General features: G+C 42.2%; 1 protein-coding gene across 2 annotated transcripts in view; it reads left to right on the top strand.

Moving 5' to 3' along the window:
* Positions 1-26,931, top strand: part of WDFY2 (WD repeat and FYVE domain containing 2) — a 184,716-nt gene that overhangs the window by 55,660 nt on the left and 102,125 nt on the right. For both annotated transcript variants that reach the window (XM_033843474.2, XM_019936654.3), the window contains exon 2: positions 18,650-18,717. In XM_033843474.2, the coding sequence (XP_033699365.1) occupies positions 18,650-18,717 (68 nt within the window). The remainder of the gene's footprint in view (positions 1-18,649; positions 18,718-26,931) is intronic.

Raw genomic sequence — 26,931 nt, 5'->3', positions numbered from 1 at the left:
TTAAATGACTAGAGTAGAGTGATTGAGCATCTGTGCAGTGTAGTCCCTCAAAGACAAAGAGAAACTCATTAAAATGAGATCAGAGACTTAATCCATCTTCACACTTAAGTACCCATTCAAGAAAAGCTACGCTGTGTGTCAGAAAATGCTGATTTCATTCATTTTATTACATATATAACTCCTTGGGAGAATGCTGGCTAGTAAAAACATTGGGTTCTTCTAAGCTTTTTGGACTTTTATTTTTGCAGGGATTAATTCACTACTGCTGCATATTATGTAGAACAATAATTTACATAGCATGTTTGCTTTACAGAATGGCTTTTGGTGGAGGGGCTGTGTGTTATGTCAGCCTTAGCTCAAGATTCTTATGAATTTCAGAATCTTTTTGCAAGTAATGAATTCTTAAAAAGAATTTTAGAAAATAATTTTGTTTCAGCTATTACTTTTACCTTACTTCTCCCACAAAAGCATAAATGAGGGTTGACTAGTAAACAGAAGGTTCTGTTTTTTCGGCTTGCTCTTTTCATTTAATGAGTTTACACGTATGCTTTTCTGTTGGCATGGCTTAAATCAAACAGGTTTTCCAAGGGAGGCCAAGATACAGTGAATTATTTCTGGTAATAGACTTTTCTTCAACCAACTTATGAAGAAATTTTGTTGTTGTAGGTTCATCTGCACTTTTTTACACCATGTACATCAAGGAAATTCTATAGAAGCTTATGGGGAAGGTTCAATATGGAAGGAAAGTTAATGTGATTTTGATTTATGGGATTTATTAACATTCATGAGTATATAGTGTGTACCTCAAAAAGCCACAGGAAGGGAGGTTGATTGTAGGAAGAGAGGATATCTGTATACTCTGGTTTCTCAAGATAACATGAGATTTTTTTAACCATTCATGCTAAATCATCACTTTACTCAAGCAGACTTGTAGAGGACAGTAGCTACTGTTATATGTTTATTTGACCTGACAGAGTAAAGATGTAGTATCAGTGTCTTTTTGATTTTCCTGTTTTACACCTCCTTTGTACTACTACAAAGCATGTCAGATGCATTTAAAATTAGTGAGAAATATGGTTAGCCTTAGTTACTTTATAAAATAGGCTGGATTGTAAGGGCTTTTGTGATTCCATCTAGAAACGGAGTACTTGTCTTTGTCATAAAGGAGAGCAGATGGATGTTTGAAATAATGTAGATTATTTAATATGGAATCTGAGTTCATTTATGCCACTAGTAGCGAGGAGAATTTAATCATCTAATGAAAGACACTTAAGCACTGCAGAAAATAGACATTTTATCCACTCTGCTAACTTCAAAACAGCCCATATGCTATTATTGTCTCCTTTATCATTGACATATGCTACTGTAATTTATATATTGAGAATATTTAACATGAGAACTCTAAAAAAAATTTCCAGCAGGGTTGTTCTGTTACTTGTGCCACTTTCCTTTGGGCGAATATGTTAAATATTTTGCCTCAACCGTTTACACCTTTTAAAGCATAACTTTTCAAGGTTGTTCATTCATTTTAGAGATCTGGAAGTTGTTGCCTATTCTCTAGAAATAAAGAATGTTTCATTTGTATGTGATTTAGTAATAACTACAAATGATACTAAACCAATGCAGATTGCCAAGTGGATGACGAAAGTGTTTAGTATTACTTGAATTAATATGCACTACTGTTTCTCTATTCATAATCTCTCTGTACTTCCAAAGGAGGCTATGCCTTTCTGTTACATACGGTTATATACAGTTGTTGTAATGAGTCAAGGCCTCAAGATTGGTAAAAACAATTTATTATGGACAGTTTCAAACGTATACAAAACATGAACATAGCAATATACGATCAATATTCAATCATCAGTCTTTCGCCAATCTTGTTTTATATATCTCCCCACTCCACCCTTTGTTGGGTAGGGATGCTGGGATTCACTTTAAACGAATTTTGGATTACTGTATCATTTCATTTCTCCTGTTAATACTTTAAATGATAAGTTGTTCTACGTTCCACAATGCCATTATCATCAGAGCTAAATTAACAATAATTTCTTAGCATCATTTAACATGTTCAAATTTCCCTAATTTGAATGTATATTTTTTATGGTTGGTTTATTCAGAGCAGTATCCAAACAAGGTTCACACACTGTATTTAAGACAATAGAGATTTATTTATTTATTTTTGGCTGTGTTGGGTCTTCGTTGCTGCGTGCAGGCTTTCTCTAGTTGCGGCAAGCGGTGGCTTCTCTTGTTGCAGAGCATGGGCTCTAGGTGCACGGGCTTCAGTAATTGTGGCTCGCGGGCTCTAGAGCACAGGCTCAGTAGTTGTGACGCACAGACTTAGTTGCTCCGTGGCACGTGGGATCTTCCTGGACCAGGACTCGAACCCATGTCCCCTGCATTGGCAGGCGGATTCTTTTTTTTTTTTTTTTTTTGCGGTACGCGGGCCTCTCACTGTTGTGGCCTCTCCCGTTGCAGAGCACCGGCTCCGGACGCGCAGGCTCGGCGGACTCTCAACCACTGCGCCACCAGGGAAGCCCCTACAATAGAGTTTTGATGTGACTTTTCCCACCATCTTTCTCTGTAACTGCCATCAAATTCCTCTAGGTTCCTAAAACCTTCACATAACCACTGGGAATTATTATATTTTTGCTTTTTTCATCTTAGAGTGTTTTGTAAAGGATAATGAGAATTAGAGGAAGGCAGACAAAATGGATGGACTTTATATTTTCTGCCTTAGTCTATTTAATTTCATTAGTGAAAGTTACTTCCCAAAGCCGTGTTTGGCCTGTGTCCATCTTATTCATGGAGCATTTCCAGTCACCGTTGAATTATAAGAGGTGGTATTGAAAAATGTATGTGGTATGTTTCTTATGAGAATGTGGGCAGCAAAGAAAAATGGTTATGATATAATGTTGCATGACTGGATTCCTATTTCCCTACCAAGGCCCACATACATTCTTAGAAAAAAATTTTTTTTGTCATTTTTTTTGTGAGTGCGTGTCTAAAGTTCTAGGATATCAGAAAAATAGGAGAATAGCTGAGTTACAGTCACTATCATGGTCTGATCAGTTCGTCTAGGAAAGGAAGTAACTTTTGATCTGATCTGGGCTAATTTCCTGTCATTGCTTGTCTTCATCTTAGAATCAGCATCTTTCAAAATTTCTTTAAGAGTCTGAGCCGTTATCTCTCAACTATTGCCTCTTTCCCCACTCTCTCTATTACTTCTTATTTATTTATTTTTATTGGAGTATAGTTGCTTTACAATGTGTTAGTTTCTACTGTACAGCAAAGTGAATCAGCTATACGTATACATATATCCCCTCTTTTTTGAATTTCCTTCCCATTTAGGTCACCACAGAGCACTGAGTAGTCTCTATTAGTTCTTACAATTATGCATATCTTATACCTTTTCATTCTAATCTTTTTTGCTCTGTCCTTCATGTTTTTAAACTTTTATTGTTTTCCATATCTTTGTGAGGACCGTATTGTAGATTGTTTTTTATTTATCTTCTAATTTATAAATTCTCTCTTTGTGTCTGATCTGTTTGGTTTGTCTATTGAAATTTTAATTTCAGTAATATGTGTTTCGTTTTCAGAAGTTCTATTTGGTTCTTTTACCAATCTGCTTACTTTTGTTTCATTTTTAAACCTTCTCTTTTATTCCTGAAACACATTAAATGTAGTTATTTTATATTCTGTTTCTGATGATTTTAGTACCTGAAGTCTTTGTTAGTCCCTTTTTGTTCTTTTGTTTTTGCTGGTTCTCACTAAGTGATACCTAGTTTCCTTGTGAATTTTGTCATTAAAAAAAATTGTGATCCATTCATTTTCCTTAGAAATTCACCTGGAGAAATTTTTTAAGGTCTCCTTGAAGTTGAGCTCCTCTGTAGGACTGTGTTTACTTTTGCTTCTACTGGTTGCCCAAGGACATTATAAATCTAGGACCACTTAAAATTAAATTCTCCACTTGAGGCTGCTCAGATGACACAAGTAGGTTATATTTGTACTGACTCTTTCATGAGGGTCAGCTTATGGAGAATAGCTTGATTTTTAGTTTTTATTTTTCCTTTCATCCAGACAAGTTTCCTTGCTGTCCTGTTTTTGCATATGGGGGTTTATTTCTTATAAACTCTTACACTAAGGGTGTAGCCTTTGGAATCCCAGCTTAAATAGGGTCTCTTATTCGATTCTCCGTGTTAGTCGGGCCCTAGGCCTTTTCTCCTATATCCTGTGCCCAATGTGGGATATAGGAGTAAAATGGATGCTTAAGATCTCCAGGATCCAAAAGAAATTTTTAAGGTTAAAAGCTATTAAAAACTCCCTTATTAGAGTTTCGGGGATCTGCAGATCCTTCACTTTCAAAGAAGTTGGCAGTGTTTTAAAATAACAACAATAAAAAGAAAATCAAATTCTACTGAATTTTACCTAGCGTTCTGATTGTCCTAATCCCAGAAGATCTCACATTGCTGGAAATCAATGAGATTTTCCAGTTTCTGTCTCTCGGAAAAGTGATTTGACTTTGTGAGGCCTCTGCTTGTTTTTAAACTATGGGCTTGTGCATCCGTCGCAATCTGCCATCGTCATCCATATGGCCCTCCAGGCTGGAAATGTTGTAGTCACCTATGGCTCTTTCTCCTTCCCTTGATGCCCTGTTAAAAACATATCAAGGGTTTGGTTCTTCCTCCTTATTCTCCTGCCACCAGTGTATTCTAACATGTTGATCCCTATAGCAGGCTCTCACTGGTTTTGTAGCCTTTAATTTTTCTCCTGTCTAATGCAGGTTGCTCAGTACTGCCAAAGTAGTCTTTGAAAAACACCCCCTTTCATTATGTAACCTTACCCACTTATATCTGGTTCAGAAACTCTCCTTTGTTCCTCTTTTCATAGTATATCAAGTCTAATTCCTCCAAACCCTAAATTTGAATTGGATTTGAGTGCTGGATGGATACCCTGCTGCCCTACCTTGCTGGAGTGGGCAAGTGAATTCCTTTTACACATTCTCAGCCAGGACGCCCTCTGTAGACCTGTTCTAAGGCCAGTCTGTCCGCAGCTGTCTTCTAATTGCTGTGACTCCGGCAACTCTGTGAAGACTACAGTTTTAGAGAGATAGTCTTTCTGCTGTGTTTCTTTGTTTTAAAGATTAAAAAATTGTTTTCTTTTTTTTAATTGTGGTAAAATAGACATAAAATTTAGCATTATGACCATTTTTTAAAATAACTTTTAGTGGGGACTTCCCTACTGGTCCAGTGGGTAAGACTCCACTCTCCCAATACCGGGGGCCCGGGGTTCGATCCCTGGTCGGAGAACTAGATCCCACACGCATGCCGCAACTAAGAGTTCACATGCCGCAACAAAGAAGCCCGCGAGCCAGGCTAAGACCCGGTGCAGCCAAAATAAGTAAATAAATAAATATTTAAAAAAAACAACTTTTATTGGAGTAGAGTTGATTTACAGTGTTGTGTTAGTTTCAGGTGTCCAGCAAAGTGAATCAGCTATACATATACATATATCCACTCTTTTTTAGATTCTTTTCCCACATAGGTCATTACAGAGTACTGAGTAGAGTTCCCTGTGCTATATAGTAGGTTCTTATTAGTTATCTATTTTATATAGTAGTGTGTATATCTCAATCCCAATCTCCCAGTTTATCCCCCCCCATGTATTATAACCATTTTTAAGTGTACGATTCAATGACATTAAGTATATTCACAATGCTGTACAACCATCACCACTACCCCTTTCCTAAATGGAAATTCCATGCGTGTTAAACAGTAACTCCTCATTCTCTCCTCCCCCAGCTCTGCTGTGTTTTTAAGGTATAAAATTCGTGGGCCTTTTGCTACCTGTGGCTACCTTGGAAGAGAGTAGTTAATCTATCTAAGCATTCAGAACAGTGGCAGCCAGGGGCATTCTCTGAGTCACTGCTCTTTCCATTTACTGTATCATTAAGTCCCTGTTGAGCATTTGTCACATGCCTGCCATTGTACCCAGCTGTAGGAATAGAGTGGTGAGTGGGATGACATAGACCCTGCCCTCCCGCTGCCTACAGAGCCAAGAACAGTATTTAAATCTGTAATATATTGTTCCTCTAGTGATTCCATCCATGGTCCTCCTAATGGGTGATACTGATGAACACTCTTGTGCTATTGACTTGCTCAGACTGACAGCTCAAGGCTTGTCCTCACGTTTCTCTGGCCTGTGAGGGACTCTGGCTGGGGAGCAGTTGGTGTTGCTGATGCTAATATCCAGGAGCTGTCCACCCTCTGAGCTCTGGTGCTTCCCTATGGGCTGTTCTTCACCATTGCACTGGGAATGTGTTCAGTTTTTTCTCTTCTCTTTTATTTCTCGTTCTCTTTTGTCTTTAGTGTTTTTTTTTTTTTTTTTTTGCGGTACGCGGGCCTCTCACCGCTGTGGCCTCTCCCGTTGCGGAGCACAGGCTCTGGACGCGCAGGCTCAGCGGCCATGGCTCAGGGGCCCAGCCGCTCCGCGGCATGTGGGATCTTCCCGGACCCGGGCACGAACCCGTGTCCCCTGCATCGGCAGGCGGACTCTCAACCACTGCGCCACCAGGGAAGCCCCCTTCAGTGTATTTTTATGACCTTTTTCAAGCATCTCTCTTATACTAAGTACTGTATGTATTCAAAATAAAAGTACTGTAGGTATTAAGAAAATCAAAGCTAAAAATTTTGAAGTCTTCAGGGAATTCATTGTCCAGTGGGGGAGATGGACTTGCACACTAGCCTTGATGGCTAACGTGACAGTCCTAACAAGAAACAGTGTGATCCCGAAGCTTGATTTTGCCCAGGAGTCCTGAAGGCTTGTTGGGGAGTTATGCTAATGTGGGACAGCAGACAGCCAGGTAAGAGTTGTTAGAGGGAAGGAGTCTGCAGATGCTAAAACCCACAGCTGTGCCAGGGCAGGAAGGCTGTGCTTAAATGTTAGCCACTAGGAGTTAAATTACCAAGACAACAAAATATGCAAAACAAGTCTAGACTGCAAGGAGACTATTTGCAGACACAGAATAGTGATTATCAGTAATAAAAGTACTCAGAATTAAGGGCTTGTGGGGTGCTGATTTTTTTTTTTTTTTGGCCGCGCCATGCTGCTCGCGGGATCTTAGTTCCCTGACCAGGGATTGAACCTGCACCCTCAGCAGTGAAAACACAGAGTCCTAACCACTGGACCGCCAGGGAATTCCCCCTACTACTGATTGATAAAGATCACAATTCCATATATTTTGTGTGTGTTTATAATCTCTCACCTGGCATCTGTGTCCGTTTAACCTCATTTGGAGACTTCACTTCATAGATTTTAAAAAGCAGTGAAGATATTGCCACTTGATTGTCATTTTTCTTTCACAACCTTTGGTTGGAGAGAAATGACCCAACCGGTAAAAATTCCCTGGGGGGATGGCTGTAATAAGGACACCTTGATGAAGCACAGGGCTGTAAATGAGCAGAATGACTGTTTTCGTTTTTAAAGCAGGAATAGCGTCCAAAGCTCAAGGTGTTGAAATATAAAACAGCCAAACCTCTTCTCCAGCCACTGATTGCTAGGTTGCTACAGCCATGGGAATCCAGGTATCTGCGGTTCAACAAAGTTGTTCAGGTCTGACGTAGTGAGGCGGTTAATACTTGGAACTGGGCCTCTCGCAGGCAGTAAGGTCTGGAAGCTGGAGAGCGCCCAGCTTGAGCCCCTGTCTCTGAAAGCCCCCGGCCGCCTTCGTTTACTCCACACAGCAGCCTCTGTCCGTCCCTGGAAAAAGCCTCAGTACAGAGATGCACAGTGTTCTGTAGAAGATTGGGTTTAGTTTATTTACAACATGTGATCTGAATGCATATAATGAGAATCTCATAGTTTGTTCTTACTACAAATAATCATAGAAAAAAATCTTTCAGTTCTGTTTTCCAAGAATTTCCACAACGTTCTCTGCATTAGAGGCATTTTTTTCCCTTTGAAACAAGTCACTGTAAAAACTACAAAAAGACATTGACTGACATCCCATTGCTCAAAGTTCTTCTCTTAGTTTGCAGATTGCTAGGGACTGCCTTCTGTTAGTATTGAGGTTGTAATGTGCGATCTATTAGAAAAACATTCCCTGAAAATTCAGGGTCTTCAAAACACAGTAGGATTCACCCCCCGTCTCCCCCCAGTTACTTCAGTGGTAGCAAAAATAACAATTGTCCTCTGGGAAATGAAGCTCATCGCTATGGTAACTAATGAAGGTTGCATCATTCTAGGGCACATTTTAAAAAGCCTGGATTTCAACATGGGTAGACGCCCCGTCTTATTTTACTCAGTAGCTTAGCAACCTGTGGTCTCCTGTTTGTCAGCACCCCCAATCTTCCCTCTTCCCTCAGAAAAGTGACCTATATAGATGGTTTTTTATTGTGGGCACGTTCTCACTGTGAATTTGGTTCAGTCTTATGTATGTTTATAATGACCTTATTTTCTGGACTAAAAATTAGTACACATGCTGGGTCTGAGAAGTAAAGGCTTTTTCTCCTACTTCCCTGGCAGCCCACACTGAGGTCTTCACAGATCTTTTATGTTCTGTACCCCTTAACTTTTAGTGTTATTCAGGGCTTTGTCTGTGGCCGTCTTTTCTTCGGCACCGATGAGTTACCTTCTGCTCGTGTGCTGGTGACTCCCAGATCTTCATTTTTGGCTCAGGTCTCGCACCGCACGGAGGCCTCCCGCGAGCAGGCAGGCCGTTACTTCACTCGCTCAGTCCCCAGGCTCAGCAAGTTCAAGATGAAGTCAATGTTGCTTTGCCACAAGAATCACTCACTGACAAATGGCACCATCGTTCACGCAGCACCCCACCTCCGGTCACCCCAAGTCCAGATGCTCTGAAATGTGGCCTCTTCTCTCCTCTAGGGCCTCATCCTTTTTTGCCTGCTTTACTGCCCACATCCTCCAAAGTGGTTACTTCAGGGTAACCAGGCTTCTTCCAGGCCTCCCCCAAACAAACAAAAGTATTAGGAGTTTGTGACCAGCTGCTTATCCTCCAGCGGCTCCCCGGCATCCTCAAAGTAAAATCCACTCTTCAGTGGGGCAGACAGGGCCCTCAGCGGCCTCCTGACTGCTCCTTTGTCTAGGCTGGTTTCTCATCACTCCTGCCTTGCTCCCTCCCCTGCTTGCTCTCACCTCCTTCTGCTGCACCACCCTCTCCTCCTTTCCTCTGGCAAATGCCTCCTCATCCTGCATTTCAGACACCATCCTCTCTGGGAAGCTTTCTCTGCTGTCACCTGACCGGGCTGCATCGTCAGAGTTAGATGCTCCTAGGTGCTCCTGGAGCAGCACAGGCTTCTCCCTACTGTAGATCTTACCTTGCAGAGGTGGCATTTGTTTGTTTTTGTGCATTTCACATACTAGTACCTACTACGTATTTAATAAATGTTTGTCGAATGAGTTAATGATCAACAAGTCGATTGAATGTGTAAGTGCACTTTTGGGGCGGTGGGGCAGAATTCCTAACGTTTAGTAGTCTTAGAAAATCCAAGTTGTTCCAGTCCCGGTAGTTCATTTTCCCCACTAGTATAAGCGGACTTAAAGATTGCTAGAATGTAGAACAAAGGATACATTTGGATAGGATGTGGGAGGGTGGACCTGGCCTGGTGCTTGGCCCTATATCTATGTATAAATGTCTTCACACACAAACACACATGCACAGACACACAGTTCAGTAACCGTGTCTAAACTCTACTGGCAGCGTGTGGGTATCAGCACAGGTCAAAGCAAGGAAGTCAAACAAACGGAAATCTGCAGGAATCTCATAAAGGGAGCATGTGACTCCCCTGCTTGATTGAACCCCTCTGTGTGAACCTGTTGGCTGCTGGGCTGAGGGCTGCCTGTGAGGAGGACACCCCCATCCTGGCTAAGGTTGTAGCTCAAGACTGGCGCTGGATTCGGTTCTTTGGAGGCACTTGGGGTGGGATGGGAGGCAGCCTGGGAATACCATTCCCTTACTTATTTCTTTAGAGTGTTAGTGGATGCTGGCGCTGTAAAATGAAGAATTCCTAGCTGCTTCCCATCATCTCGCCCGACACAGTGTACAGATTCGTCGGGGTCAGCCCAGCTTGGTTGCTGCCATCCTGCCCAAGGCCCCTGTGCAGGTGTACCCAGAGGCTTCCTGACAAGGACAGGTGGGACGTGGGTGACGGGAGGGATGAATGTTTAACCGATCCTTTTGATATGTCGGAAATGATGAGCACCAGTTTGGGACCTCGTGTGGGGCTTGGCCCTGGGGCAGATGCCAAGTACGATAAAGTGTGGTTTCTTCTGACTCTTTTTAGAGCTCAGGCACGGAGTCAGCCAGCTCTGATGCTAGGAGAGTTTTGATAAATGCTACAATTTATCTAACATCTATTTTAACCCTAAAACCCAACAGCAACAGCACTTTTTTAGGTTTAAGGAATACTATTTAACGCCAATATTTTAAAATAAGTTTTACTTCCTGACATGTGGTGAGCTGTGTCCAGCGTAGAGTAAGACTATGCTATTTTCAGAGTGGCCCAGCTGCTGGACTGGTTGAGGCCCGCTGGGGGTACCTTGTCTGTCTTTGAGATGAGCAGTGATTACTTCTCCCCAGTGTCTGTTTCTGCCTAGTGCTAAGAACCTGGGGGAGAGGAAGAGGCAGGGGGAGAAGAAAGCAGGGCGTGGCAAGGTGGGCTGTGCGGTGCTATGTTGGGTTCGTGTACCCCAGGGCTTTGTGTCGGGGGTGAATGCAGTTTCCCTGCCTTTCAGCAGGGTCATGCACTTTTCTTCCCCGGTACACTGACCTCTACTGGCTTAACTCTGACTCTTAATCACAGCTGTTTTTTCTTAAATTTTTTTTCAAGGAAAAAAGTTTTCACATACTATTAAAAGCTCTTTATGTTGCTCTTTAAATATAATTTGCGGGAAAATGAACACTTATAGGCTTTGTATAGTGGAATTTACATTTATTTAAGAAATTCCTAGCCACCCAAATTGTGCCTTTGACCTCTGGGTCGCAGTATCTTTTTTCTATTTTAAGCTGCTATTACACCTCTGAATATAAGAGAACAGATGTTTTTGTAGCAGTTTATTTTTAAGTTGTAAAACTTGTCAATTGCCAGGTACATGCTAGTGTAAGGAAGGTAGTATAGTTAGTGCAGAGAGCACAGGATTTAAAATAACTGCATCCACTCACTAGTTCTGGGCAAATTGCTTAAGCTCTCTGGGCTTTACACTTTTACCTCGAAAGGATAGTTTCTATTTCATAGGGCTTTGTAAGGATTAAATGTGTATGTTTGTTACTATTATTAAAATTAAAACTCATAGTATCCTGCCACCTTTCTGACCTGTACAGCTATTTTAGAAAATCTTTAAACAAACCTGTGCTGACTGTATTGATGTGTACCTTTCTTAACTGGGATTTTTAGGAACACTGTTACTTAAAAAAAAATGTGTGTTTGTATATGCCTTTATATATTTAAAAAATAATTTATGCATCAGAAAGACCATTGGTTCAGCTAACATTACGATAGGGTAACAACCTTGGTGCACGTAGGGTAGGTGCTCCCTTTACCTGGAACCCTCGTAAGAAGCTGCTCCACGTGTAATCGTTACCCAGATGATCCGTAGCCATTTTAAACTCAGAATGTTGAAGTGAAACTCGCCGGTGTTTTCCCACATTCCTCCCCACCCTTGTTAGGGAGCAGCTCTGCACGGTGTAGTGGATGAGAGAGCACAGCCTCTGAAGGTGGGTACCTGGCTCACCCTTGGACTCTGTGCAGCCTGGGCCTCTCTGGGCTGCAGAACCTTCACCTGTAACATGACAGTAATAATCATACCCACCCTGTGGGATTGTTGGGAGGCCACGACGGGCATTCTGTTGGCCAAACGGTCCCCTGGAAAGCCTGGTAGACTTCTTTTTCTTTGTTTATAGGAGTATCTCTAACACATAAACTCTGCTAAGCATCTGGTCTAGCTTGAAGTCTGTTGTCTTCTACTTACTGGCCTTTGTGCTCTGCCCATCCTTCTCTGGTCAGTCTAACTGCTGCTCAGGAAGAAGAGGAGAATGAATCTGGTGTAGACAACCAGCAGCCTTTGCCACCTGGGACTAACACCTTGTAGGGGTGCAGAATTTGCCATCCCCAAATATCTCTCTTTGGTATATTAATTTTTTTTTTTTTTTTTTTTTTTTTTTTTTTTGCGGTACGCGGGCCTCTCACTGCTGTGGCCTCTCCCGTTGCGGAGCACAGGCTCCGGACGCACAGGCTCAGTGGCCATGGCTCACGGGCCCAGCCGCTCCGCAGCATGTGGGATCTTCCCGGACCGGGGCATGAACCCGTGTCCCCTGCATCGGCAGGCGGACTCTCAACCACTGCGCCACCAGGGAAGCCCGGTATATTAATTTTAAGCTAGTTATTTTCTAAGAAACAGTAGACATGGGAAAAACTCTGAAAATCAAGTAGGAGTTACCGTTTTGCAAGAAACATTTGCCTTTGTAAGGGAAATCTCCACTGTGTAAGGGTATCTCCCTGGATGCAGCAAGAAGAGGATGACCAAATCTCTGGAAACTCTTATCGATGCAGAAAGCAGTGACTTAAATCTGCATCACAATCCTCCCCTTGTTCACTGTGCTTTTCCTGGTAGCTTCCCACAGCTGACGCTCCCTGTCCTCAACATCCTCTTTTGTCTTTAGCTGAGGATGGTATTGAAGGTGAGGGCTTCAGCCATTTTGGAGGATTACTCAGTTTTCCCGGGTCTCTCCCATGTATACATGTTATTAAACTTTTGTTTGATTTTTTTCCTGTTAATCTGTCTCATGTCAATTTACTTCTTAGACCTGCCAGAAGAACCTGGAAGGGTAGAGGAAAATTTCTTCCTACTTTCATTCACCCAACAAATATTTATCATACATTTACCATGGCCATGTACTCCTAGGCTCTGGGTAGACAGTGATGAGCAAGTAAGAATATTCTTTATTCTCATGCTTCTTTTCTTTCTTCTTTTTTTTGGTCGAGCCACGTGGCTTGCGGAATCTTAGTTCCCTAACCAGGGGTTGAACCAGGCCCTCGGCAGTGAAAGCACTGAGTCCTAACCACTGGACCGCCAGGGAAGTCCCCCTCATGCTTATTTTCTAGTGGGCGAATCAAATTGTAACCGAGCAGGACCCTCTGGGGCCTTCCCTGGACAGACCCCTCCTCTGTATCCTGTGCTTTAACTCCTCTCTGGAGTACCTAGACAATAGTATCTGATGCACACTTCCTGAGTTGTTTTACAGATGCTAAAAACAACACCAAATGGAAGATGTTAACTACTTAATGACCATGAGCACATAGCCGCCAGGCCTTACTGGAGCCTAAGGATTGATGTTAACCCCTGTGATACCGCCCTGTTACCTCACCATCAGCCAATCAGAGAACTGTGCATGAGCTAATCACAAACTCTGCCCCCCACCTCCTTTAAAAATGCTGTCCTGCAACCCATGGGGGAGTTTGGGGGAGTTCGGGCTTTTTGAGCACTACCTGTGCCGGATTACCTGTCTGGCGCCTTACAATAGTTGCTGTACTTCCCTTCACCACAACCCAGTGTCAGTAGATAGGCTTTACTGCCTGTGGATGAGCAAGTTTGGTTCGGTAACAAGATAATAAACACATTTACCAGTACGTAAATCAGATAGCAGACTGTGGCCGGTGCCATGAAGGAAATACATGAAATAACAGACGGTGCTATTCCTTCAGAGTCAGCACTTCCTGAACCTGCCGCCCTTTGCCATGTGGATTAGATACCTTTCCTACATGGCCTTAAATACATATAAAATAGCTTGCAGCTCTTATCAGGTACTGTTTTAATGATGTTTCCTTGTCTGTCCACATGGAGCTCCTGCACAGAGCCTGGCACATAGTAGACGTTCAGTACGTGTTAAAGAAATGCATGCAGGAATGGATAAATAATTTATGACACCTTTGTAGATTGAGTGTAAAATCCCTTATAACAAGGAGTAAGATGTTCAGTATGTTGGCAAAGCAGGAAAAGGTTTGGGATCTTGAACTCTCCCAAGCTATGGTTGATTGATAGGTTTTTTTGTTTGTTTGTTTGTTTGTTTTTTGCAGTATGCGGGCCTCTCACTGCTGTGGCCTCTCCCGTTGCGGAGCACAGGCTCCGGATGCGCAGGCTCAGCAGCCATGGCTCACGGGCCCAGCCACTCCGCGGCATGTGGGATCCTCCCGGACCGGGGCACGAACCCGTGTCCCCTGCACCGGCAGGTGGACTCTCAACCATTGCGCCACCAGGGAAGCCCGATTGATAGGTTTTTAAACAATAGTGATGATAATCACAATACTAATTGTTGGCATTTATCCACTGCTTGCTATGTGCGAAGCACTATTGTCAAGAACCTTACATTTAATCTTCAGAGCAACTCATGCCATAGCCTCTAATTATAATTGTCTTTTGTTCACTCATTAGGAATTCTAGGCTAACTTAAAGATACCTCTCACTCAAATGTTCAAAGTGAACTCATGATACTCCCCCAAATCTAGTCCTTTTCCAGTGTTCCTCATCTCAGTGAATGACAGTGCCATCCATGCAGTTGGACAAACCCAAAACCTAAGGAAAGGCATTCCTTTCTTTCGTCTTCTCTATCAGTTAACATGTATTCAGATCCTGGTAATAAAATCCACTAAACAGTGGCTTAAGGTAAGAAAAAATCAGATCATCTCACAAACAAGGCTAAAGTTAGTCTAAAGGGTTGGTGGGTCAATGGTGTTTGATGTAATTTTTTTTTTTTTTTTTTCCTGCACCACACGGCTTGGGATCTTAGTTCCCCAACCAGGGATTGAACCTGGGACATGGCAGTGAAAGTGCCGAATCCTAACCACTAGACCACCTGGGAACTCCCCTTAGCATGCCAACTTTTATCCTCAAGCTTGTTTGTCTCATGATCAAAGATGATTGCCTCAATTCCAGGCAAAGTCTTTATTGATTCTGTTCATTTTTCTTCATTCTTTTTCTTCTTTTTCCTCAGACTAGGTAATTTCAGTTGTCCTGTCTTGAAGTTTGCTGATTCTTTTGTCTTCTCACACCTATTGTTGACCATTTCTAGTGAATTTTTCATTTCAGCTATTGTACTTTTCAGCCCCAGAATTTTTATTTATTTTATTATATAATTTCTATCTCTTTACTCATATACCCTAATTGTTCATACATCCTTCTCCTGATTTCCTTTAGTTCTTTGTCTGTGGTTACCTTTAGCTCTTTGAACATATTTAGATAGTTAATTAAAGTCTTTGTCTAGTAAAGCCAGTTAGTGTTTGGACTACTTCATTGGTAGTTGTCACTTTTTTCCCTGTGAATGGGCCATTTCCTCTTTCTTTGCATACTTCGCAATTTTTGGTTGAGAACTGGATATTTTATTTAATTTTATTAAAAAATTTTTTGAGGGCTTCCCTGGTGGCGCAGTGGTTGAGAGTCTGCCTGCCGATGCAGGGGACACGGGTTCGTGCCCCGGTTTGGGAAGATCCCACATGCCGTGGAGCGGCTGGGCCCGTGAGCCATGGCCGCTGAGCCTGCCCGTCCGGAGCCTGTGCTCCGCGACGGGAGAGGCCACAACAGTGAGAGGCCCGCGTACTGCAAAAAAAAAAAAAAAAAAAAAAATTTTTGATGTCTAGAAATATTTTATTTTTTAAATTTATTTTTTAATTGAAGTATAGTTGATTTACAATGCTGTGTTAATTTCTGCTGTACAGCAAAGTGACTCAGTTATACACATATGTACATTTTTTTAATATTCTTTTCCATTATGGTTTATCCCAGGATATTGAATATAGTTCCCTGTGCTATACAGTAGGACCTTGTTGTTTATCTATTCTATGTGTAATAGTTTGTATCTACTAACCCCAAACTCCCAGTCCATCCCTCCCTCACTCCCCCTGCCCCTTGGCAACCACAAGTCTGAGAACTGGATATTTTAAATATTATAATGTGGCAACTGAAAATCACACTCTCCCTCCTCTCTAGAGATTGCTCTTGTTACTTGTTGAATGCTGCAGTTGTCTGTTTAGTGACTTTTCCCAACCCTTTCTGCAAAGACTATATTTCATGTTGTATGTGATCATGTGATCATTGAAGTTTCTGTTCTTTTATCTCTGAGGTCAACCTGTGATTTCTTTTTTTTCAACTTTATTCATCTATTTATTTTTATTTTCGGCTGTGTTGGGTCTTCGTTGCTGCGCGTGGGCTTTCTCTAGTTGCAGCGAGTGGGAGCCACTCCTCTCTGTGGTGCACGGGCCTCTTATTGCGGAGACCCCTCCCATTGTGGAGCACGGGCTCCAGGCACGTGGACTTTAGCAGTTGTGGCACGCGGGCCCAGCAGCTGTGGCTCGTGGGCTCCAGAGTGCAGGCTCAGCCGTCATGGCGCGCGGGTCCAGTTGCTCCGTGGTATGTGGGATCCTCCCAGACCAGGGATCGAACCTGTGTCCCCTGCATTGGCAGGTGGACTTCCAACCACTGTGCCACCAGGGAAGTCCCAACGAGTGATTTATTTTAATGCCTGAATTTCATAAAGGAGAGAAAGGTCTTCCTTCCTTTTAAATTCTTTTGGCAGACATCGCCCGGGAAGCCCTTCAGACCTAGGTGATTGAAACAACGGCCAGTATCTTCTCTAGTCTCTCAGTGAACTGCCAGGCAAATCACAATATGCATCCCCAAATTTTGGAGGACAGGGTTCCCACCCTGGTACCTGCAAGTCACTCCATGACCATGGGCCACTGTCCCCACAGCTGCCTGCTCCAGGGATGGGGCATGCATGATGGTAGCTGCAAGTAAGATGTGAAATTCATTGACATATACCAGCTTCTTCCTCAAGCATTTCCATGGATGCTGCAAGTGTCTAACTAGACCTTAGAATTCTGAAACAGTGATTCTGACAGCTCAGTAGTTGATTTGGTACAGGGACTGATTCTTGGAGCTTCCTATTCTGACATTTTCCATGATGTGACTCCTGTATTTATTCTTGTTGAGATAATAATCTCCATATTAAAATGTTGTTTTGACATATATTATAAAAAGAATTTAAGTGAAGGCTGGTATGATATGTGTGTAAATAATGTATGTATTGAATTCTTTCTTAAGAATTACTTTCCGTTATACCATCTCACAAATTGGCTGGTTGACCAAAAAGATGGACTTTTACATGTATATGTAGTGGTGTCACTATATATCACTACATCGTATCTTATGGCCATGCAGAGAAAGTGGCATTTCTTTATCGTGTCTGTAGTTAGTCTTTTTTTCCTATTCTGATGGGGAGACCCACTGATTAACTGGGGAAGAAATCCAATACAATTTAAAACTTTATTATGATGACTTAAATAGTCTATTTAGGTAGTGTCCACCTCTCTCTGAGATTAAAATTCTCAGTGTCTGCTTTTTACCCTAGGATGGTTTAAGGGTGTGGGGTGAGGGGTGTGGTGTATATGATCTTGTAGCAGCAGTGGGGCACTGTTCGTTTCCCTTGGTTTGATGTTTGCTACTTCCTCTGGTCTCTGGGGCAATATCCCTTTACCTCCTAGCTGTGTTTGCCTTGCGTGCATGTGCTGGTGTAATTCGTGGTAGGGCCTTTCTGGTTGATAAGAACCTCCCAGTATCCTCTGGTTCATTCTCTCTTTGGCCCCTCCTCTCTGAGCTCTCCTGGATGTCTGCTATGTCTCTATGTGGCCTTCTGGCCTGGAACTTCATCCACAGCCTTTGCTGCAGGATTACCCTGTTCCATGGTGCGTTGCATGGCCAGCCCTCTAGCTCAGTAAGCTGAGTCTCAGAGTTTACCACTGCTTGACTGTGTTTGCAAAAACCTTCTCTCAAGACGATGCCGTGGCTTGTGAGACTGTGAATTTACTATGTCATCCTTCCGTGTGTGTCAGATGTTGCATATTGCTTCATTTTCTCTCCCTACTCCCTTCCGTAGTAAATCCTAATTACTCCCCAGAGAGATGAATGCTTCCAGCCGACTGGGGCAAAGGCCCTATACTCCCAGAGCAAAACAACTACAAAAATAATTTTCAAACACTATCCCATGCGTGTATATAAATATACATGAGTATAAAATTTAATTATCCTCAAATATTTAATTATAAAAGTCATATGTAATTTTAAATGTATACAGCCTTAAATTTAAGGAATATAGGAATATACCTTTAGAGAGGCATAAATGGTGTGCACGCACATATATGTAATGTGTATATATATAATTAAAATATATATGCATGTATTATATAGAGATATGTTATACACAAACATATGTTATACATATTTGTATGTAATATGTTATTAATTATAACAACGTAGTTATGTCATATATACACACAGAGTTGACCCTTGAACAGCACAGGGGTTAGGGGCACTGACCCTCCGTGCAGTCTAAAATCTGCATGTAACTTTATAGTTGGCCTTCTGTGTCTGTGGTTCCACATCTGCAGATTCAACCATTCATGGATTGTGTAGTACTGTAGTACATATTTGGTGAAAAAAAAATATGCTTATAAGTAGAATTATATAGCTCAAACCCATGTTGTTCAGGGTCCACTGTATATATAATTAAGAGGTTTGGTTTCTATCTGTCAACACTCCCATGACCAAAAATAGTGTGATTTAACACACACATTTTCTTTTGTTGCAGGACTGTTCGTGTGTGGTTAAAGAGAGACAGTGGACAATATTGGCCAAGCATATACCATGTGATGCCTTGTAAGTATCTGGATCTCTGTCTCTAAAAATCAGACATGGACCCCAACTCCCCTTCCTTCCCAGATTGCCTTCTCTGTATTTTCTTGAGTAGAGATGCTTGAGGTTGGGATTATCATGATAATGGAAAGTACCTTGTTAAATCATTCTAGCTCTCAGTATGTAAAATAAGAAAATTGTTCTGAAATTGACTATATATTCACAGTTTCTGAATAAGATTAATGGAAGGACTACAGCACCTAGACTCCTTAATTACACAGTCTCCCTCTCTTTTCCAATTTTTTTGTAAAGTGCTTCCTTAGACAACTCAAAATTTTGTCCAGTGATTACATTTGTGAAGTAAATTTGTTCTTGCATTATTGTTATACTATTTATTCAAATTCAAAACATTCAGTGTTGAACATTCAGTTCTGAAAAGGATTTGCTTAGGATTGAAACGTTCTGATTAGAAGTCAGTCTTATTTCCCCAGAATCTTATGTGAGAAATATGTCCTTGCACTGATAAATAGTGAATCTTTCAAATATACCTTTAAAAAAAGATGACTGATTCTTAGATTCTTGCACTGGCAGAAGTTCCCCTGCAGGGAGAGAGCTGGCTCCCTTAGATACGAAATTTCTTTTTTGTCTAGTGTTTTGTTGTTAAGATGACTGAAGTTTAATTGTCCTATTCCATATTTATTTTCATGTAAAATAATTATTTAAACTTATTTTCAGTTATATTATGAAATGTTTCTCTTACTCCCCTTCCTTCAAATCTTAATTGAAATTGACATGGTAGAAAAATGCCCCGGGTTTGTGGTTTGGGTTCATGTACCCTCTGGCCTCCTGCAGTGTGCACCTCTTCCCTCGATACGGGTATTCCAGTTTGAGTAGTACATGCCACCACGTACAACCAAAAGAAATTCATGCTACGCTGTAGATGTGATTAAGTTTATGCCTCTGGCAAAAGAATACTGTAATAACTTAAACAACAATTTTGCCTGTTTATGAACAAATACATTATTAAGGATGTAATGGATTTCTCTGATTTTCAAATTTGTCTTTGAGGTTTGCATTTCTTTAGAAGTGTGGTGAATAGATGATAGCCCGTTGTTGAACCAAGCATCCCACTCTACATTAGTGAAAAGGCAGCCTGTAATTCCAAGTGCTTATCTTTTCCCCTCACCGGTCATGCTTTCAGCAGACACCGTTGCACAGCCAAGACCCTGGGGGAACTTCCTTTTAAGCCTTGACAGTGATGAGGGTTTAGGTAAATGGAAAGGGAAAGGGAAAGGAATTCTCTGATTGATTTTTTTTTTTCTCTCATTTTTAAGTGGTATAACCAGTCTTACCTACAGTCTTTTTCATCACACTTGACATAATATCTAACAGGACGAGATGGTGAAGTTCTGTAGTCCAGCAAGTTGAAGTTGACCCCAGAGGCTTGTCGTTCCCATATGACTGCGAAGACAGAGGAGAGGCGGACGTGGGTAGAGTGACGAGGGCTTGGGGATGGTGCACAAGGAGTCGTCTTCTTTTTTTCTTCTTTAATTAATTAATTTATTGCTGCGTTGGGTCTTCGTTGCTACACGTGGGCTTTCTCTAGTTGCAGTGAACAGAGGCTCTTCTTTGTTGTGGTGCGCGGACTTCTCATTGCGGTGGCTTCTCTTGTTGCGGAGCACGGGCTCTAGGCACGCGGGCTTCAGTAGTTGTGGCTCCTGGGCTCTAGAGCGCAGGCTCAGTAGTTGTGGCGCGCGGGCTTAGCTGCTCCGCGGCATGTAGGATCTTCCTGGACCAGGGCTTGAACCCGTGTCCCCTGCATTGGCAGGCAGATTCTTAACCACTGCACCACCAGGGAAGCCCCAAGGAATCTTCTTGAGATGGACGTCGATACTTGATAGGAACCTCTTGAAGATGTTGGATCGTAAGCAGTTGCTTACCCACCGCCTCCCCCATACATACGTCCATACACATTTGGTGTCATTCTCTAATGTTCTCTTTATTTGAATATCACTGAGGATACAGAGACGCCTCAAGTTGTATTTTCATCCTTTATTAAGCTGTATCCTTGAATGACTAAAGGCTGCTGTAGCTCTTGTACCTGGCATAGGTGCTCAGTAAAGAAGTACCTATTGCAGGGCTTCCCTGGTGGCGCAGTGGTTGAGAGTCCGCCTGCCGATGCAGGGGACACGGGTTCGTGCCCCGGTCTGGGAGGATCCCACATGCTGCGGAGCAGCTGGGCCTGTGAGCCATGGCCGCTGAGCCTACGTGTCTGGAGCCTGTGCTCCGTGGCGGGAGAGGCCACAGCGGTGAGAGGCCCGCGTACTGCAAAAAAAAAAAAAAAAGAAATACCTATTGCAGACTTGAATCTGATAATAAAGATGAGTTTCCCCGAGAATATTATCATACATTTTCCTAAATGACTGAGCATGATCTTTGAGAAGAAGGACCATCTAATTATTTGCATAGTTTGCCTATGGCCTCCTACTAAAGGGAGCAAAGAAGGGATTACTTTGCTATTAACATTTGGTCTGTAGACCAGCAGCATCAGGATCACCTGAGAACTTACTAGAAATGCAAATACTGAGTTTCACCCCAGATCTACTGAATCATAATCTGCATTTTAATAATATCCCTAGGTGATTTGAATGCCCTTTTTAAGTTTGAGAAGATTGCCTTTTGGCGTTGTCTGCAACATGCTGATCTATTTACATATGTTTATATCAACACATGCGAAGCCTCATGCATATATAGTGTTTATTTGTAAATACATAGATATAAGTACACGCTCTAGTTGATCAAATATTTACTGTACACCGACTGTATACAGGCCATCAAGCTAGGTGCCAGGAGATGCAGATGAACAACGCGTGAATGGTCAAGATGATTTCTGTAATCTTTCATTGTTGGATGGTTCCATCTACCGTGGAGAGGGGTAAAAGAACAAAAGGCTGCATTCTTCACAGTTGATCAGAAATTGGCTTTTATTTTCCTAGGGGTCATATGCATTCAGATAACATACGAACTGATCTCTGAGCTAGACTATAAGTTTTGTTTAACTTGAGATAAGCAGAATCTTATTGCACAAGGAAATAGGCTACATTTTCGTGTCAGTTAGAATTTATTCCTTTTATTCATTTATTGAATTTCCAAAGGGCTTTTCTTTTTTTTTTTCTTTTTTTTGGCAGTCCTTTCTATTGAAAGGTGTTTTGTTAAGAGGTTACTCAGTATTATCCCTAAATAACGGTTATGTGGTATTAATTACAAAGTAAGTGGAAAAGTACAGTATATCTGGAGGCTATAATATGGACACTGCAAGGCAGATATGACCATGTTGTGTGTTTTTAGTGGTACATAATAGGTAGTATTCCAAATCCAGAAAAAAACATACAGAGACTATCTTGTACATGCAATATATGGTTTATCTGTTTATTTTGTCCATTAAAATACCTTAAAAAAAGAGCCGAATTCATAGAAACAGAGTAAAAATGTGGTTGCCAGGGACAAGGAGGTGGGAGAGATTGGTAAGAGGGTGTAAAGTTCAGTTATGGGATGAATGGAATCTGGGGATCTAGTGTATAACATGGTGTCTATAGTTGATAACACTGTATTGTATGATTGAAATTTGCTGAGAGAGTACAACTTAAAAGTTCTCACCAAAAAAAAAAAAAATAAGTATGTGAGGTGACAAACGTGTTAACTTGATGGCAGGAATCCTTTCACAATACATACCAATTCATCACATTGTACACTTCAAATATCTTACAATTTTATTTGAAAATTATACCTTAATAAAGTTAGAAAAAAAATAAAGTCACAGAACCTGAAACAAACAAACACTGGAAAAAAAAAACCCTTTTAATATAGGATTTGTCAGGACTTCCCTGGTGGCTCAGTCGTTAAGAATCCACCTGTCGATGCAGGGAACACGAGTTTGAGCCCTGGTCCAGGAAGATCCCACATGCCGCGGAGCCACTAAGCCCGTGTGCCACAACTACTGAGCCTGCGCTCTAGAGCCCATGAGCCACAACTACTGAAGTCTGCGCGCCTAGAGCCCGTACTCCACAACAGAAGCCACCGCAGTGAGGAGACAGCGCACCACGGTGAAGAGTAGCCCCCACTGCCGCAACTAGAGAAAGCCCGCAGGCAGCAACGAAGACCCGACGCAGCCAAAAATAAATAAATTTATTAAAAATATATATATAGTATTTGTCATGTTCTGGGTAGGATAGTAATGTTTTATAGCATTGAGAAGAATTTGAAGTTGATTGGAGGGACGGGAGCAGAAGGCATTAGACGAGAAAGAATGAACAGTGAAGGCCAAGTTTGAGGGCAGGAGTGAGCCTGAAAGGCAGAAACTGCATGAACTTCAGAGAGTGGTAGGTGAGAGAAAGATGAAGAGGAGACTCATCACGATGAAAAACCCAGCCACTGCTTTGGGGGTGTCCTCATACCCTGTCTTTTCTGAGAAACTCCTGCTTCCCCTCCAGGAGGCATCCAGGAGAAACCAGATGTGTCTGGTGAAGGCTGTTTGCCCCTGAGTCAGATTTTCCCAGGAATTTAGAGTTTGGAATAGGATATGCTAGTCTCAACCTCGGCTGCTCCCTTGAGCTGGGAACACAGAAATGAAACAGCTGTGAGGCATTTGTGTGCATGAAGAAACAGTGGAAGCTGATGCCCTGAAAAGGAAGTGTGAACCAGGGAGGAAGGATCACTTCGCTCCAGAGCGAGTGAAGCCTGAGCAAGTGTTGCCTTAAGGTTTTCTTCCTCATCCTCCGAACTCCCAAGCCTGGCTCTGCTTCTGCCTTTGAGTCCAAGAGATACCCTCTGTCTCACTGCCATGTGCCCATTTGCGCTTGAGTCCATGCCAGTGGGTATCTGCTACTCGTCACTGCAAGTATCTGACTCAGCCTTGCCCTGACTGTACACCTCCCACTTCCTGTCTTTTTACTTTCTCCTGGATCTGTGATCTTTAAAGAGGAAGAACCGAGCCGTGCAGGTCCCTATTGGTGCCTCTGCGGTGTTGAGCTGAAAATAGTGTGGGAAACGTGAGGACAAGTAAAGATGAAAAGCAGAAAGAAATATCCTGTTTTCTTTCATTTCTTTGGACAGTGCATTCAACTAATTTTAAGTGTTTCTTCCATCCAAACGCTGTGCAATGTACAAAGGGTAGAGTGTTTAATACAACAGGTGATTCCCATCTTCATGGTGTGTACAGTCTAGTGGGGGAGGCAGACCTCAGATGAGTACCGTGCATGGTGTGTGGTGTGGTATAACCAAAGAAGTAGGTGTAATGGGCACATGGTCACAAAGGGTCCCCAAGGGAGGTCTGTTTTAAACCCTGCTGTCTACAGAGAATTTGGGGTTTCCTATAAGCTGATTTTTATGGATAAGTGAGAAATAAGAGCATATCCTTATCAAATATTCTTTCAAAAATAATATCTTCTTGACATATCTCACATAGTAGCTGGAAAGTAGCCTATGACATGATCAAGTTACAGCCTGCCCAGCTGGGACCTGCCTGACCTTGGATACCAGAGGGACCTTCCTGAGGGTACAGAGTTAAGGTTTCAGTTATAGCCATAAATGTGATGATTTGTTCCAGGCTTCTAATAGATACCATTTCAGCCACCACATTTGCATCACACGGTGGAGGAAAAAAACCAACACATGAAAAGCACAAGCATTCCTGTTTTCGTGGTTGAGTTATTTTAGATTTACTTTACCAACTAGGTTTGCTCTTCATGGCGTCAGACAAAGGAGTGGAGGAGAGAGAGTGCAAGCAGGAGCCAGGGTGGCAGGTGTTTGAGATTTTTCTTACTCTGCGGTATTGGGTATCAGGTCTGGGCTTTTATTGCCAACTTTTCCCCTATGGAGAATAGTTAAAGCAACTTGGCTGCCAAAGGTGTAGTGAATAGGAGGTTAAGAGGGCCAGCATCTCAGGCCTGAGTGAGGGTTAGGCAATTGGAAAACCTCTGTGGATTCTGTCATTGCCAGGACAGGCAGGTGGAATTTACTTTGGCTCCTAAGCGTTTATGGATTTGTCCTCAAAACAAAACAGAAGGTGGTTTTTCAAAGGTAATTACAAATGAAGGGTACACCTAATAACGAAAATGACCGATTTTGTCGTATATCCAGCTCTCTGCCTTGGCCTGGCATGATGGCATTTGTCCAGTCTGAGGCTGTGGTTGGCCCCCTTCAGTTTTCCCACCACTGTGGCCACTTTATCATTTGCTCAGCTAACTTTTAAAGCATAGGATCTCTACTCAGTGAAGTAGGTCAGACGGAGAAAGACAAATACCATGTGATTTCCCTCATGTGGAATATAAAGCACTAACAAACAAAATAAATGAACAAACTAAATAAAAGTAAACACATAGACACAGTGAGAAGAGAGTAGTGGTAACCTGGGGGAAGGGAGGCAAAATGGATAAAAGGGATCAGCTGTGTGGTGACAGATAGAAACTAAATTTTTGGTGGTGAACACGCTGTAAGGTATGTAGAAATAGAAATATAATGTTGTACACATGAAACTTACATAATGTTATAAGCCAGTGTTAACCTCAATAAAAAATACATCTAAATTTTTTAAAAAGCTTAAAATTTAAACAAATAAATAATAGCTAAAAAATAAACAAGTACAGGAACTCTAGTCCTCACTGGAAACCTTAATTTTGAACTGTCTGCTTTCCAGTTTTTATCGACAGCCTGGTTGAGAGAAAGGCTGTTTATTCTTTACGGTGGGCAGCATGAAGGACATGCAGTTGATTACTCATCTGTATCCTGAGATTTCGTGCTTTGTGCCAGCCCTCTGCAGAAATGCCTTCGTTCACTGTGCCCTCAGCACATATTGCTGTGTGTATACAAGAAATGCTTTATCTGCTTTTGAAGTAGTTGTCTACCATCGTGCTCAGCGCCCCTTTGAAGAAGCACCAAGGGAGATTACTTTTCAGGTAGGAGAGCCAGAAACCCTGCCTTTCTCTAAGGCAGAACCTCCCATCCTGTGTGCCTCAGTGTACTGGGATGATCCAAATGGATTACAGGCCCCGAGAACTGATTTCCTTTAGCTGGGCAGGGGTGATCCGGTCATCTGGGCCCTAGCAGTCTCTTCCATTTCCTCCAGGGACTGTTCACATCTAAGTTTCTGTGTGTATCATGAGGCGAAAAAGGTTAGGAGGAACAGCGCTAAGGACCTGGTACGAAGTCCTTATGGATAATGTGAAACATGGGATCTGTTATATTCCCAACGGATTTTTATTTTGATTTTCTTTCTGTTCTTTTATATATATTTTCCTCGGTCAAGACTTTTTGCTTATTTCTATCGTTTGTTTTTATTGTATCTGCTTTTTTTTTTTTTTTTTTTTTTGCTTTATGTGGGCCTCTCACTGTCGTGGCCTCTCTCGTTGCGGAGCACAGGCTCCGGACATGCTGGCTCAGCGGCCATGGCTTATGGGCCTAGCCGCTCTGCGGCATGTGGGATCTCCCTGGACCAGGGCACAAACCCGTGTCCCCTGCATCGGCAGGTGGACTCTCAACCACTGCGCCACCAGGGAAGCCCTGTATCTGCTTTTAAAGCCATTTCCAGTTCTTTGCGAAATGAGGTAGGGAATGCATTGAATAAGTTATCTTAGTTAAGACAGAGTGATGCAGTTTGAACACAGTCTTACTGTTTACAGTAAATACACCGAAAAAACATGCGTCGTTTAAGATTATTCAGAATCGCTTGTAGGGTAACACCTGTGCCTGGGTGGGAAACTGGAATTTTTTTTTTTTACATCTTTATTGGAGTATAATTGCTTTACAATGGTGTGTTAGTTTCTGCATTATAACAAAGTGAATCAGTTATACATATACATATGTTCTGATATCTCTTCCCTCTTGCATCTCCCTCCCTCCCACCCTCCCTATCCCACCCCTCTAGGTGGTCACAAAGCACCGAGCTGATCTCCCTGTGCTATGGGGCTGCTTCCCACTAGCTATCTATTTTACGTTTGGTAGTGTATCTATGTCCATGCCACTCTCTCGCTTTGTCACAGCTTACCCTTCCCCCTCACCATATCCTCAAGTCCATTCTCTAGTAGGTCTGTGTCTTTATTCCTGTCTTACCCCTAGGTTCTTCATGACATTTTTTTTTCTTAAATTCCATATATATGTGTTAGCATACGGTATTTGTCTTTCTCTTTCTCTTTCTGACTTACTTCAGTCTGTATGACAGACTCTAGGTCTATCCGCCTCATT

The sequence above is a fragment of the Tursiops truncatus genome, chromosome 18 (genome assembly GCF_011762595.2).
Source record: "Tursiops truncatus isolate mTurTru1 chromosome 18, mTurTru1.mat.Y, whole genome shotgun sequence".
Classification (NCBI taxonomy): Eukaryota; Metazoa; Chordata; class Mammalia; order Artiodactyla; family Delphinidae; genus Tursiops; species Tursiops truncatus.
This window is presented reverse-complemented; position numbering and strand designations above follow the sequence as displayed.